Raw genomic sequence first — 15,167 nt, 5'->3', positions numbered from 1 at the left:
AGGAGAAGGTGGGGGGCTGGGAATGAGGTGGCCACAGCTGCGGGGAGCTGGGCACAAGCTCCAAACCCAAGCAATTCACAGCCTGAACCCAGCCCCAGCAGGATCCCGCTGGTTGGGTTGGGGTCGGTTCACACCCAGATGCTCCGGGGACCCTCAAGCAAATGTTGAACCCCCCCTGAACCCTCCAGCGTTCTCCTACTGCTGGAGAAAGGCACGATGCTTGGCCAAAGCTCCGAGATCAAGACGAAAAAACAGGAATAAAAAGGAACAAAGAGGCAGGGAGGCTCCCACAGCACTTTGAGCGCTGCCCTTGGGGGTGAGGCAGCAGCCGGGGGATCGCCGCCCACGGGCACGGGAGGGCTCGACCCCATTACGGCCTCAGAGCCCAACAGCTTCAGCTCGAAGCACGGCGGGACGAGCGTGGATGAGGATTTTGCTTCCACCAGCCTCTGGTTGGAGGAGTAAAAGAGCTGAGCCCAAGGCTGCCCAAGCTTCCCCGTCCACCCCGGCGCCGATGGATGGAGCGCATCTCACTGAGCCGGCCACGGCACAGCCCGGGGACTGGGAGCTGCCCGCTCCCCACCCCCCAGCCATCTCCCGGGGATGATTAAGCATTAACGAGATTCAGCTCTAATCGCCTCGCCCGCTGCTCCCCGCCACGTGCGCCTGCTCGCCCCGGTGCTCCAGCGGCTCCGAGCGTGCGCTCACGTGGCCGGGATCCGCGCGGCGAGATGCTCGAGGGCCAAGGGGTTCCGAACACCCGTGGGGACCCCCCCTCCTGCTCTGGGGGTCACAAAAACCCCAAAAATGAGCAGCCACCAGCAGGACCCAAAGCACCGAATAAACCCCCGTGGCTCTGCAGACGAGGGGATGTTTCCCCTACAAGGTGCGGACAGGGCTCAGGAGCACCCCCCTGTCTCGGTGCCCCGCAGAGGGAAGCATAAATTTGCCCTTTAACCAGCCCCATTGTGCCACTGTCCCCGACACCACCGCCCCACACATCCACTGGGGACAGGGGAGAGAAACCCCAAACCTGGCCGAGCCGAGCCCAGGGGCCGGGGTGCACACGGGTGCGAGCCTCATCTCCAAGAATTAACCTGCTAAGGCTAAGAGGGTAATCAAATCTCATGCTTCGGGGCGTAAGCCGATCACCGAAGGGGTCAGGAAGGAATTACTGCCCCGCACAGCCCCACACCACCAGTGGCTTTTTGCCTTTCCCCTGATGCAAACCATATTGGCCGCTGCCAGAGTCAGCAGCCTGGCCCTGAAGGGCTGATGGTCTGATCTGTCGTGGCAAATCCTCTCCAGTAATTCCCCTAATGACATTAGTGACTCTTACTCGCTTTCCTCCCCGGGCTTTGGCTTCTGCTGTAATCCCGGTCTCCTCCGCACGGGCTCGTGGATGGCTGCTGATGGACCCGAGGGAGCAGCAGCCCCGGTGGGGACGTGGGTGCTGCCACAATATTCCCCCTCTGCAGCCCTCTCCTTGCCAGCTGCAGGATCCAGCCGGGCTGTGAGCACGGGACCTCCATCTGAGCTGGCTGCAGGGCAGCAGCACGAAACCCCTGCGTAATCCAGGAACCTCGGGCTCCCCGAACCCCAGAGCGCAGCACGGAGAGCGAGCCCTTCCCCGTGCCTGCCCTCACCCTGGTTTTAAGCCGGCTTCGCTGAGCAGCTGCACACAAGGTGCCGGCACAGACATCCCTCACCTGCAGCAGCAGCAGGTGAAGGAGGGGAACGAACAAAATGAGGCAAAACGGGGATGTTCATGAGCCTGGTGACCTGTGCCTGCGAAGCTGCTTCCCCACTGGGTCAACACCGCGGCACCACCAGACGCTCCACAACACCCCACAAACGCCTGCCACCGCCTTGGCTGCTGGCACAGAGCCGCCTCTTCCCCTTCCCGATGGCTTTTAGAGCAGCACCGGGCTGTGCCACCAAGCCCCAGGGTGACCAAACGTTCGCCCTTCGTTTCAGCCTCCCATGGGGAGGTGGTGACCCAAGGCCAGGCAGCGCCGGCGCATCCCTGCAGCCCCTCGTGGCCCTGCGTGGTGTGGAACCGAGCGGTGCCGTGAGCGTTTGGGACCTTACCGAAACCATTTCATGCCCATCCTGTCCCCCCAGCACCACCAAATAAAGCCCTGAGGAAGCGAACCCGCGGTTTTCTCTTCTTTAGGTGCGGAGCCATAAAACAGCTCCGCGGATTTTGCCGCTTGCCACCTTTTATGCACCAGGAACATGCACCGTGCCCACGATTTTGGGGTTTTCCTTAGAAAAAAAGCAGCAGGAAAGAAGCAGAGTGGGGCACACTGCAGCACCTGCAGTTGGAGGTCTCACAGCTACGGGAAAAACATTGATGGATTCATCCCAGGGCAAACCTGCTGTAGCAAAGCGCTGCCACTCCACCCATCAGGCTCAGCAAAGAGACAAAACGAGGGAAAAACTTGTGTTTTTTTTAACTCTGAGATACATGCTGTGTTTTTCACGCATGCACACACAGGCACGCGTGGCAGCGGCTTGGCTTCAGCCCAGCACAAGTCTGGCACAAGAAAAAAAAAAACAAAGATCCCCGGGCAGTTAGAAGTTTTCAAGCGAAAAAAAAAAATAAAAAAATAAAAATTGTTTGGGTTGTTTGCGTTCAGAAAAATGGAGACTTGTTGCGGCTGTTTTTTGTTGGAAAAACCTCACGGAAAATGTCAAACGAAATATATTTTCTGCAAGAACAAAAAAAAATAGAAAAGCAGCAGCTAAGTGGAGAAGACGCTTTTCTGGAAAAGCACTTAGATGGAAATGGCACGAGCGGCTCCAGGACGCGGCTGCGGCAGGCCCAAGAAAATGGGGCTATTTGCCCCGTTTTTGGGCAACTGTCGCAAGCAGCCTGAATCCAGCCCCAGGTGCTGAGTTTTGTCCGTCTCTTTACCTTATGAGTTAGGAGAGAAAAGCACAGGTTGGCCCCAAGGGGGTGGAAATGGGGATTCTAGAAACGGGACCCTGGAAATATGTGAAAAAAGGGTTTTGGGGAGGGGGGCACCCACCTGCCGGTTGCGCTCGTCCGTGATCCGCTGGATCTGGATCTTTTTTCTCCCCATCTTCTCGGGAAATCCTCACCGCAGTGGGGCGACTCGGCTCAGGGGAGGCGAAGAGGAGCCCCCTTTTTAAAAGGCTTTCATGAAAAAGCGTTGGGGGGGGGGGTGGAGACGATGAAAAATGAACGGAAAAAAAAAAAAAATCAAAGAGCGACGAGCCGCGGGGCGCTGCGCTCTCAGTTCATGGCACCCTCCTGCACGGCCGGGTCCGGCAGGGCTGAGCCGTCAGAAACCTGCGGGGAGGGAGAGAGAAAGGAGTGAGACCCAAACCCATCCGTGCCCAGGCTGTGCCCCCCCAGGATTCCCCCCCCCCCCCAAGCACCGGAGCCCAGTTTGGGGACGAGGGACCTCGGCAGGTCTCCGATCCATCGCACGGGGTCGGGGACGTCGCGTTGCTCCCATCTGGTTTTGGAAACCCCCAGGGTTGGAGCCGGGGGACCGAGGGGAGGTAGGGAACCGGGGGGGCACGGAGGCACTGGGGGGGCACAGCGCCGTCCCTCTGCGATCCCCTGGGATCTTTTTTTTTCCTCTTGATAAAGTCGTAAGCAGTGGAGCGGCGGGTGATCAGCTCGGGCCATTTCCATACGGCTCCGATTGCTGCGTTAAGCTTCGATTTGGCATTTTCAGCCGTTTTTATTCAATTACTTTAAAAAAATAACGTATAACCAGGACACGGGGCAGGGGGAAGGAAGGTGGAGGGGGGAGCCCGAGCCCGACCCCTTTGGTGAAACGCCGGGATGCAGAGGGGCGGCACGGGTGGACTTGGCAAAGCTGAGGGGCAGCGCTCACGTCGCGCTTTGACGCCACGGTGCCCCGTGCCAAGGCCCGGACAGAGGGAAAAGCCAATCCCAAAATAGCCCCGTATCTGCCTCCGCTTGGCAGCCCCAAACGCTCCGGGTTTGGCTCCGGGAGGCACGATCCCAAAGCCTCCTCCCTGCCCCTGTCCCACCCCGCAGCCCCCAGCCTGGGCCCCACGGGGATTTTCACCCCATCCTTTGCCTCCTCACTGGGCACTGCGACCCCAAAGCAGCCCCGACGCTCCCGCGCTTGTTTTTCGGGGTTCGTGGAGGCTTGTGAGTCACTCTCCCGTGTTTTTTTTTGGTGCAATTATTCATCGTGCCTCGCGCTGAGCAGTTTCGGCACGGATCTGAGCACCAGGCAGGGGAGGGAGACAAATTTCCCCACCGTTTGCTGCCTGGAGCAGGCGAGCGCTCAGGACCCCGACTGCTCGGGGAGGCAGAGGACAACCAAAGCCCTTTTTCCTCCAAACCCCAACGGGACAAGGACAAATGGCCCGTTGGCTGCTTGAATCTTTTCCACTTCGGGCACTGTCTTCTCTGGACACCAGAGGCTGAGAAAGGCCCAGTGCCAGGGGTGCCAGCACCTCTCCAATGCGCACGCGGTACCCGGGCTGCGCACCGCGCTCCCAGCACCGCGGGGAGGCGAGGAGCCGGCGCGAGGACTGGGAGAAAAGCAGGAGGAGCTTTCTGCAAAGTTTTCTTTGCAGCTTCTCCCTTCGGAGCCGTTTCCTTCAGCTGGCTGAGAACACGCACCTTCCCCAGCCTCGGCACCGCCAGCGGCAGGACGAAGCAGCAACAGCTCCGCATCCGGACCCGGGGCAGGACGCTAATTCTTTCCTTCTGCCGCAGCGCTTGGACGGAGCAACCCTCCGAAACGACGGCGGGTTTGCTATCCAAACCAGAGAGGAACTCTCCAGCAGCAACAATAAACACTGCAGAACAACGGGCCGTAAATTTAAAGCGAGTGAAAGGAAACATATTTGAACGTTACTCGGCTGTGGGACTCCTTCACAGGATGCTGTCGCAGCCAAGAGCTCACAAAGCCGGGGCCGAGAGGAGCAAAGCCCAGCCCTGCCCCGAGCCTTGCTCGTGCTTCTCTCACCAAAACCACGCTCCCCTCCCCGAGCTGCAAATAAAACCCAGGTGTCCCCACACAAATCACCTTTCTCAACCACCACACCGCGTTCCTTGGAGCCTGCCCTGGCTGGATGGGGACAGCGCGTCCCGGCCCGGTGCTCGCCCACGCTGCCCAGAGGATGCTGCTCCTCCTGCTCGTCCCCAGGGGAGAGGATCCAGAGCTGGCACCGGGGAGGAAAACACCAAATTCGGGGCTCCGATGGGAGAAGGGAAGGGATTGGGAGCAGCACTGCGGCGCTTGCTGCTCTCCAAGCTCACCCACGGAGAGGTTTTTAAACTCACCCCTTTTCTCTCCATGTTCCTGGTGGGGTTTTAGGGCGTTGCGGGGTTTCTTTTTTCCCCCGAGGTATTTTTAAACCCAGGTATTCTTTCAAGCTTCCTGGCCAGGTGGCTGTTTCAGAAAGCCCGACCACAGGCTCCACTTTCTGAGCAGCATCTGCAGGCACGAGGAACGCAGAGCAAGCACCGGGTCCCACCACGCACCTCACCAGCGGCTCCCCTTCCTTCTCTGCAAATCATTTCAGCCCCCAATCACCCACCCCAAAGCACTGGGGTCTCCCATCACCCTCCGGCACGCTCAGGGGGGACTCAAGCACCGGGACACACGTTCCCAAGCACCCAGGACTTGGGACTTTTAAAGAGAGTTCAAACTCCTCAATAACTTGTAACGCACGGGGCCTTGGGTGTTTTAATTCCGAGTAATATCCCCGATGACCCAACCATCTTTTTGCCCTTCTAGACAGCAGCTCCTCGCTCCTCAGCCTGGTTTTCTAAGGAAACGAGGCTCGCTCCATCACAGGACAAGGAGGCACCGACCCCGTGTGCCCACCAAGCCCAGGGGACGTCGCCGTCCCCAAACCACGGCACTCCAACGAGTTGCACACAGGGGGGAAAGCCCAGCCTTTAATAAGACACCAGAGAATCCCCACAGCCCTAAAATTCAGCCTGGCAAACCACAGGCACCTGGGAATTGCTGCGAGGATCAGAGGGACCCAAAACCCCAGGGGAAATTTGGCGTTGCCCCCACGAGCTGCGCTGGGACGGGGCCGCATCCCTCCCACCCGGCACCCCCTCGCGCGCTCGCACCAGCGTGACTGTCACGGCAATTAACACACATGCCAATTAACTGCGAGCAGGTGCTGGTTAACTCTGTGCTGAGTAATTCATACCCGGCTCCAAGCAAATTGCTTCAAATTGGAGAGACGGGCGAGGGAGCAGAGTTAGCATTTTGCAAATGGGGGAAGAAAGGAGAGGAGCAGCAGCCTCTCAGCTGGGAGGTGTTTGCACAAAACCAGGAATTTGGGGGGTGCTGAGCCCAGGAGCTGGGGAGGCACGAGAGCTGCCATCTCCCCCGAGACTTTTTTCCTGCATTCCTGACCCTTTATACATATTTACAGCCTATTTTACCAATTTTTAAATATTTTCCCTTAGCACTGCACGAGCAGTGGGGTCCTCCGCACCGTCCTTTTTCCATCCCCCCAAAGATCCCTGCATTTCCCTAGGAGCAAGCGGGGGCGCTCAGGGTCTCACACCCACTTTTTGGGGCCTTTTTTTGCTATTTTTAACGCACTTTTATCGCGTCCCCTTTTCCTTGCCTCCTCGCTGAAGTCAGCCGCATTGTGAGCTCAGCACAATGTCAGCTCCAATAAACCAAGCGGCCGCCGCGCAGCTGTAAAGGCGAGATCAAAACGGCGAACCCCAAAGCCCTCGGAATAGGAAGGCAAAGGCAAATAATTGTATCCTTTCCAAAAAAAAAAAAAACACACAACAACTTTTTTCCTTTCAAGTGCTGCCCGCTCTGCACTTCTGCGTGGCCTTGCCCTTCCCGGTGCGCTCCCGGATCCACGCTCCCCGGGGCACCAGGGCACAAACCCGTGGTGGAAGCAGGGTGAAAAGGGACAGCAAAATCTGGAAGGAAATTTGGAGAGGAAGGAAAAGAAGAAAAGTGCTCCCCCGGGAAGAGGCTGGAGGGCCCTGCACTGCTCAGCTGGTGGAGGAGGTGAACGGGAGGGAGAAGGCCTGCCAGCGGCGCAGAAAATCCCCAAATTAAATCCAAAATTGAATCCCAAATTAAAGGGAGAAAGGCTGTTTCCCACCTCCTGCAAGGCACGAGGAAAGGAGATTCGCTGCAAGCAGCAACGTGGAGGCACCAGCGGCCAGGACCAGGCACGGGGAAGCACACCCCAAAATAAAACCACAACAGCCAAAAGCCAGCGCCTTCCCCCCCCCCCCAGCACCACCCGCTCCCGCAGCACAAAACCACCCTTTAATGAGGATTTGGAGGAATTATCCCAAAGATGGGCTTATCCCTGCTTGGCATCCTTCGAGCCGGGGCATCCTTCTCCGGTCAGGGCAGGGAGGCGCCGGCGCTGTGCGGGCACCAGCACGGGGCCCCCCCGGTGCCAAACCCGCAGCATCCCCCGGGAAAAGCAGCCGAGCCCGGGAGACACCACGCAGTGCCCTGAGAGCAGCCTGGCAGCACCCCCGGCCTCTCTCCTGTGGCAAAAGAGCCCTAAAAGCACCTGCAAACGAAGCAGCAAAGCGCAGCCGAGGTGTCCAAGCCCCCAGCATCGTGCGTCTCGCTCTCACCACGGCACGAACCGGCAGCGGCGCAGGGCTGCACTTCCACCTCCCAAGGCTACGGATTGAGCTCGGGTCACCTCTTGAACCTGACTGTTTAGCTGCAGTTCTTGCCTTCCTGTTTCCTTTTCTCGCTGGCGGCTGGGCCGGCCTTTTGTGCCTTAATTGTTGTTTTTTACATATCCTCTACGCTGACACCAAGGACTTTTCGTTTCCTCCTCGCCGGCTTCGGGATCCGAGGGACCCCGCTTCCTTCTCCCGTGGGGAAGGGGGGAACGAGAAGCCCCCGGCGCTAACGCACGGTGCTGGCGCTCAGCTGGCACCGCTCCTCCTCCTCCTCCTCCTTCTCCTCCTCCTGCAACGTCGCCGCTTCGTGCTCGCCATCACCTCCCCAGCGAGCCATCGCCCCGCGTGGGTTTGCCCAGGACGGTGGCACCGGGCAGGACACGGTCACAGCTCCGTCGGGCACCGCGTGTCCGCGCGCCCCCGGCCCCGCTGCGCGCCGTGCGAAGGGCTAACTCACCAGCTCAGCATTGTTTAGCACCTCTTTATCTCTAAACCGAGATCAAAACCGCACAAACACGCTCGAGTCTCCTCCAAAGCTTCTATTCTGGTTTCAGGATGATGCTATCTGGGTTCCTGTGCCGAGCCTCCAGATGCAGGCAGGGGGAGGGGAGAGGAAGGCGGCCGAAACGCGGCTCCGGAGCAAACCTGGCTCGGAAGCACAGCTGCAGGGCTCGCCCGAGCCCTCCCAGGGGCCGAATCCTGCTCTTGGAGCAGGTGCAGAGCCGGCACGATGCGGAGAGGAGCCTGGCAGCGAGCGGGCGGGCAGGTCCCTCCCGCGCACCCGACGCCCGGTGAGCGCAGCCGGAGCAGCGAGCGCCCAGCTCGGGCGGGTTCCTGGGGAGGGGGCTCTGCAAAAACGGCCCCGCTGCCGGCTCAGGATCCGTCCCACCAGCTGCAGGTACAGACCTCGGGAGGCTCCAGAGAGCAGAATCAAGGCTGGATTCAATCAGGCCCCCGAGGAATTTGAAAAGATACATATATTCCTGACCCAGATTCAGGCGTTCTCTGGAGAAAAGCAGATGCCAACCGCGCCGCCGGCTCCGCCGAGCTGTAACAAAACCGCGGGCCGTGCCAACAGCGGCCGAGCCCGGGGAAAAAAAAAAGCACAGCCCTTAAACGAGGCTGGAGAAGCAGCGTTCACAGGGGGGGCTTTAGAGGATTTGGGGAGAGCATTAACCAGGGGCACGCTGTCTCTTCCCCTGCAGCTCCTGCGCTCGTCTGCGCCAGCGTCACACCAGGCGTGAGGTGAAGGGGCCGTGATGAGCCAGGGGTGCCCTCACAGCCCGTGGCCGACCACATCCCTGAGGTCCCTTTCTCACCCTCCCCGTGCCACCAGCACGGCCGGAGCCGACGGAGGCTCGTGGCTGCCCACACCACTTAAATGGAAAGGACACGGGGGAAGGAAGCGGGGAGGGGGCCCCCCGGACAAGGTCAGCGGCGCGCCCGCGGCCCTGCTCGGCGCTGGCCAAAAGCCAGAAGCCACCCAGGGACGCTCGCGCTCTGCAAAGGCGAGAAGGCGGCTACTGGGAGGAAGCACCCACGGGTCTGTGATGCCCCCCGAGGAGCCACTCCATGAGGACAGGGCAGGGGAGCACGGGTCGGAGGCGTCAGGCCCGGCAGAGCTTTGCCAAGCGACCTCCGAAGCGCCCTTGGGCACAGGACGGGTTTCGCCGCCACCACAGCCACCACCTTGAGCGGCACGACCTTGGCGGTGGCATCCCCGCGGTGGCACCCACACGGTGGCACCCCTGGAGGTGACACCCACACGATGGCACCCCCGGAGGTAGCACCCAACCCTCCCAGGCGCTGTTGGGGCTGTGGATGGTGCCGGGGAGGGTCCCGCGCCCACCCCGCGTGCCCACCGTCACCTGCGATGCCGGAGTCCCATGGCGAGGCCGCTTCGCCTCCCTCCTGTCCTCCATCCGTCACCAGCTCCGGCGCTGGGGAGCGGGGTAATTTTCCCTCGGCACTAAGTACAGTTTTCTAAATGAAGGGAAGCCAGAGCCCATTATCCGGCTCCGTCGCCCACCCCCACGGCTCCCTGCAGGGCACGAAATAACCACCTGCCAGCTCCCCGTAGCCATGCGCCGCGGCAATGATATCGCAGCTTCCCCTGTCACTATTGTCAGAGCAAAATTTAGATACCTGGTAATGAGGAGGTTTAATATGACAGATGAGAGGTTGACTCATTAAAAAAAGGGAGAGAAGGAGAGGGAGCTGAGTTAGGGGGATGGATCCTGCGCTCCGAGCCCGGATGGAAAGCAGGAGGCTGTCAAATCGAACCCGTGCCGGGGGGGGAGCAAAAGCAGGGCTGGATCCCAAAGCAGAGCAAGACGGGGGAGTTTGGGTTGAGGACTTGGGGAGGAAAGGGGAGGAAGGGGAAGGAAAGGGGAGGAATGGGGAGGAAAGGGGAGGAATGGATGGGGAGGGATTGATGGGGAGGAAAGGGGAATGGATGGAGAGGAAAGGGGATGGATGGGGAGGAAAGGGGATGGATGGGGACGAAGTAGCTGCAGTTTTGGGGTCACCCAGCCCTGCTCCCCCCAGGGCAGCTCAGCTCCTGCACCCGGCGGTGGTGACGCTTCGGTGTTTCGCTTTGAGGTTTTCTCTCTCGAATGGGAAACCGTGCAGCACCACACCAAGGAGGGGTGGGGGAGCCGAGGCGGAGCGGTGCCGCGCGGCACCAGCGCCTGTTACGGTAAGCGCCAGGCATCAGCCACGAGAAGGGTGCAGCAGGGACCCAAACCTCTGCTCCTGAGCATGAGGGTGCACCCCTGGGCCACCAGAAGGATGCTGATGGCTCGAAAATCCCAAAATACAACAGGCCTGATGGGCACCACCCCTGCCTCCAGACCCCTGCCTCGACCAGGACATGGGAGCGTGGCTCCGCACTGAGATTCTGCAGGGGGAGGAGGGCGAAACCTGCCCAGAAGGAAAGTCTGGGGCTCTCCAGGAGCGGGGCCGGGTTTTCCCCCCGTGACAACGAGGACAAATCTCTCCCCAGGGTGGGTTTTACCCAGGGGAAACTCCACGAGACCCAACGGTGGCTGCTGCTGCGCCGTGCCATCCAGGAACGCGATGGGAACGCAGAGCCTGCTGCTGTGCTGGATGCCCGTGGGGCTCAGCACACCAAAGCATCCCCAAAAAGGATGAGGGAAATCGGGCAGCAGCACTGGGAACATCCAGGGCCGGGTTTGCGCCTCCATCCCAGCCACCAGACCCCATTCTCACGGCACAAGTCAGCCCGCGGCACGTCCGCTCACCTCCCTGCCCAGTTCCAGCCCCAAACTCTGCTCCCCAGCCCCTCGGTGGAAGCTTTCCACCAGACAGAGCTATTTGGGGAGAAGAGGGAACAAACATCCACGTGCAGCCCTCGCTCCTCGGGGTGAAGACGGCGGCAAAGGCTGGCCTGGGGGGTGAGGATCCGGCCCCGGCTCGCGGAGACAGCTGGCCGTCAGCTGCTGCCGCTCACTCTCAAGTGCCCCGTTCCCATTCCTGTTCCCATTCCCGGCACAGAACCTGTCCTCCCCGCCCCGTGCAGCTGGCCCCGCTGCAGGCGATGACTGGGGCCGAGCCGGGCCAAACTGGAAAGCCAAAACCAAACCGAGCCGTGCAGGGTCCCCGTGCCGAGGGCCGCCGCTGGCTGCGCCAGCCGGCCCCGCTGCGGTGTGTTTCCTATTAGTGGGGAAGGCAAAAGTGGAGCTGCTTTAACCCCATCCGTGTCCCACGGCCCTGGAGCTAATCCTTGGGTTTTGAGAAGCTTTGGGGTTTGTTTTTGACACGTTTACATGGCTGCTTGCACCCCGAAAACGCCCGGCCCCGTCCCTCGCCGCGGTGTCCCCGTGACTTGCTCACGCGCACGCCCACGTCACATCACGCCTCTCCCCGAGGGCGTTCGGGAAATGCAAATCACCCCAAAACAATGCAAATCACCCCAAAACTCCGCGAGGGATGGGCGGCCAGGCTACGAAAAGCCTCGGCACGCCGCGGGGCCTGCAATTTTGGCCACCCCAGCGAGCTGTGGGGGCGAGCGCAAGGAGATGCCCGGCCCGGCGGCGCTGGGGACGCGGGCTGCAGTCACGGCCCCGTGAGCCCGACGCCGCCCGCACTCCCGACGCGTTTCCTGGCCCTGCCAGGAATAGAAAGCAGGAGCCTGAGTCACCGCCCGGCCCCGTGCCCGTGCCCAGCTCGCCCCCGAAGCCCCCCGAGCGCGGGGAAGCTGCGGAGATGCTCCCGCACCCGGTGCCGGGGGCACCCATGGGACCCGAAGGCAGCCGGGAGCCATCGGGGTTATCCAAGTGTTGTGGGTGAAGGCGAGTCCCAGTGGGGGAAAGTCCTCTTGGAAAAGGGAAAATAGGGAAAAAAAAGAGAAAAAAAATGTGGCCACAAGGCGTTTTTTTTTTTTTTTCTCTGCAGGCTTCCAAATTGGGGTGGGGGGGGGGAGAAAACGCGTGGTTTTCAGGAGGAGCAAGTTGGCGGGTAGAAGTTAAAGCGTTTCAGCCAAAATTTTGGCTTAAGAAAGGGGATTTAAAAATAAAATTAAAAAAAAAAAAAAGAGGTAGAGCAGGAGGAGGGAAGCAGTCTCCCAGCAGGCCTGGAGCAGGTAGCGGGACCCAGGTTTGGTTTCCAAAGATCAGGGATGGGACCCGCGGCCACAAACCCGTCCCCAAACAGTGCCAAAACCAGAGCGAAGACCCCGCCGAGCCCCCCCAGCACTGGCTAAACGTTGTTTTTTAGCCCAAATTGTGGCGTTTCTCACCCACCCCACAGCTGTTGCCACCAAGATCTCAGTGGCCACGGAGAAGCCTCTGAGCTGGGTTTGGTCCTTCCCCAGATCCTCTTCCAAGGGCGGCACGCTAAAGAACTAAAAGAGATAAAAACCTAAAACTCGTCCTAAAAAACCCTCCCTCCTACAGGCTTTGCACCTAAGTTTTCACAGAATGCATCTTAAAATCCTTACTGGAGTTAGCAGAATTATTACCGGGGTGATTTGCCCTAACCCAGGCCCACCCAGGATCAGAGCAGAACCGGCCCCAAAGCCGTGAGGAACCCCAAAAAAGCGCAGGGGCAGAGGCGTCCGTCCCCAAACCATTGGGGTCCCTGTGTCCCCACACCAGGAGATGGTGACGGGAAATCCCCAGGCTCGGACACCTCCGAGACTTCTTATTTTTGGGGGGCAAGCCCATATCTGAGACCCCTCCACCTCCGTTGGTCACCCTCAGCCCCCTCGGATGGCACCATTAGTCAAAACTGGCGAGCCCACCCCAAAACTGGTGAGCCCATTCCTCCTGCACACCCAGCAGCTGGGGAAATTTGGGCACAGCACCGCGCGCACCGACCCCTTTTGGACCCCAATTCCCCTCCCTTCTCCCCCCAAAAAAACCCTAGAAAAGCCACGCCGGTCAACCTCAAGCATCCCTGCATCCCGCAGGGCCAAACCCCTACCCGGAGTTCCTCCACATGCGCTGGAAGGAAAGCAAATTTTGGGTCCCCCACAAAAAAAACGCCCCCTTCCCACCCTGGGGGGGCCCCGAACCGGGGCAGGGCTGAGCAGGAAGGTGTTAAAAAACCCCAGCACCGACCTCAGGGGGAACCCCCGGTAAACAAGCGAGCCGCGGGCGAGTAAATAGGGTGGGCTGCTCCCCGCTCGGTTTCCTGTTTGCTTTCGCAGATCCGGGCTGCCACGGCCACCGCCGAGCACCGGTCCCGGGGTCCCCTCGGCGCCTGCGAGCCCCCGGGGCGAGCGGGGTCCCCCCCCCCCGGGGCATCCTCCCCCGAGCCACGTGGAGAGGGGACAAGGACGGATCCGTCCCGTGCCATCGCTCAGCGTCCCCCTGGGGGGCTGTGGTGATGGGTGGGGGGCAAAAGTGGCCCCCACCCGGATGGGTTTTACCCGTGTTAACCAAGCAGCTGGGCTCGGAGCGAGTTTTCCGACTGTTTTGGGGGAAATCCCAACTCTCCCATCCCAATCCCATAAGCGAGGAGCATCCTCCCCCCGTGCCTCAGTTTCCCCATCCCCATGCAGCTGATCTCTCCAATATGGGACCCCCCCCACACCCCAAAAACCCCAAGTTGTGGGTACGTGGGGCTAACGGGATGCTGGAGCTTTGTGCCAGAGCAAACGGGGGGGAAAGGGGAGGCACAGCGGGGAGGCTGATAAGAGATAAGGGCTGTAAATCCCATAAGGTGATCGGGGTGGGGGGGCCCCGTGCTGTTTGTTTGGCTCCAAACCCTGCCCCCGCGCTTACCAGAGAGGGACGAAAAGGGGGGAAAAAAAAAAAAATAACTAAAAAAGCGAGGAGGGAAATTAAAAAAAAAGAAGAAGGGGGAGAAAAGCGCAGCACCCGCCCCACAACAACAACAACAAAACTCCAGAGAAAAAGGAGCTCGGGGAGGAGGTGGCGGCAGGAGGGGGGGGGCAATAAAAGGAAACCCAGTTGGGCTGGCAGGGCTTTTAAAGCGACGCCTGTTTTAAAAAAAGCAGCTGCTAATTTTAACTCTCCAGTGGAAAGAGTGAGCGGGGCTTCCAGGAGCCAGCCTGGCTGCGGCCCTTCCACGTCCGCGGGGCGCTGGCGGCCGGGAGGAAACGCGGGACGGGGCGCAGGGCAGGGGGGGGGACGGGGCAGGGGATGCAGCCCCCGGTCAGAGCCACGCAGCCAGGGCAGTGGTTTGGTGTGGCGGGGCTGGCTTTGCCCCCAAAGTTGAGGATTTCAGCCCCAAAAATGGTTTTCGCCCCTTTCCACGCCGGCGTCGGGACGCCCGCGGGTTCTGGCACCTGATCGGCGCCCCCCGGAGCTGAAAGGAGACCTCAGGGTGCAGGGCTGGAGGCATCGCCCTGCCAATTCCTCCTCTCTTTTGGGATGAGAAGGGAACCCAGGGGGGTTGTGGAGAGACCCTACAGCTCCTCCAGCACCCCCCTGCCCCGTGCCAAACCCACCGGGTGAGGGGCTGCTCATGGCTACGGCACGGCGTGATCCCAGTGGCCGCAAGCCCAGGTGTCCACCAGAACTAAACCTCCAAAATTCATAAAAAGAACATCTCGCAACGCCCGAGCCGGGCCCGGCAACCTCAGGTCTCTTCTCCACGAGAGGGAAATCAGCCTTTTGCTGCAAAATCCCATAAAGAGAGAGAGAAGCAGGCTGGCACAGCCCCTGCAGCTGGCGCACGCGGTGCCGGGCACGTGATTTCCTGAGCGGCGATGCGACCGTCTTCAGGACACGGAGGAGTCGATGCCGTTAAGGTCACGGTCCCAAGAAGAGCTCCTGCATCAGCCCTGCTCGGGCAGAGCAAATGGGGCACAAAATGCCCATCGACCGCGGGCACCGAGCGCCACGGGACGCGAGGATGTGGCTTGGAGGGGACAAAAGCGCCCGGCGCCGGTCGCCGCACGCCTCCGAGGCTGGGCCGATCCCTCTGCTCCTGTCACTCGGTGAGCCGGGGGGGGGACGAGCTTCAAAGCAGCCCCTGGAGGTGTTTTTGGAAGCCACCAGCTCCACGT

At 60.6% G+C, this 15,167-nt stretch overlaps 1 protein-coding gene across 15 annotated transcripts in view; it reads right to left on the bottom strand.

Moving 5' to 3' along the window:
- Window positions 1-15,167, bottom strand: part of MEF2D (myocyte enhancer factor 2D) — a 66,593-nt gene that overhangs the window by 25,367 nt on the left and 26,059 nt on the right. For 13 of the 15 annotated variants that reach the window (XM_072028226.1, XM_072028221.1, XM_072028229.1 and 10 more), the window contains exon 3: window positions 3,036-3,319. In XM_072028226.1, the coding sequence (XP_071884327.1) occupies window positions 3,036-3,089 (54 nt within the window). In that variant the 5' untranslated portion in view covers window positions 3,090-3,319. Of the gene's footprint in view, window positions 1-3,035; window positions 3,320-7,612; window positions 7,635-8,126; window positions 8,149-15,167 lie in introns of those variants that run through there. The other 2 variants (XM_072028228.1, XM_072028227.1) reach the window with 2 other exon arrangements.

This window comes from Anas platyrhynchos, chromosome 26 (assembly GCF_047663525.1).
Source record: "Anas platyrhynchos isolate ZD024472 breed Pekin duck chromosome 26, IASCAAS_PekinDuck_T2T, whole genome shotgun sequence".
NCBI lineage: Eukaryota > Metazoa > Chordata > Aves > Anseriformes > Anatidae > Anas > Anas platyrhynchos.
The sequence above is the reverse complement of the archived record's forward strand: the minus strand, read 5'-3'. Positions and strand labels throughout refer to the sequence as shown.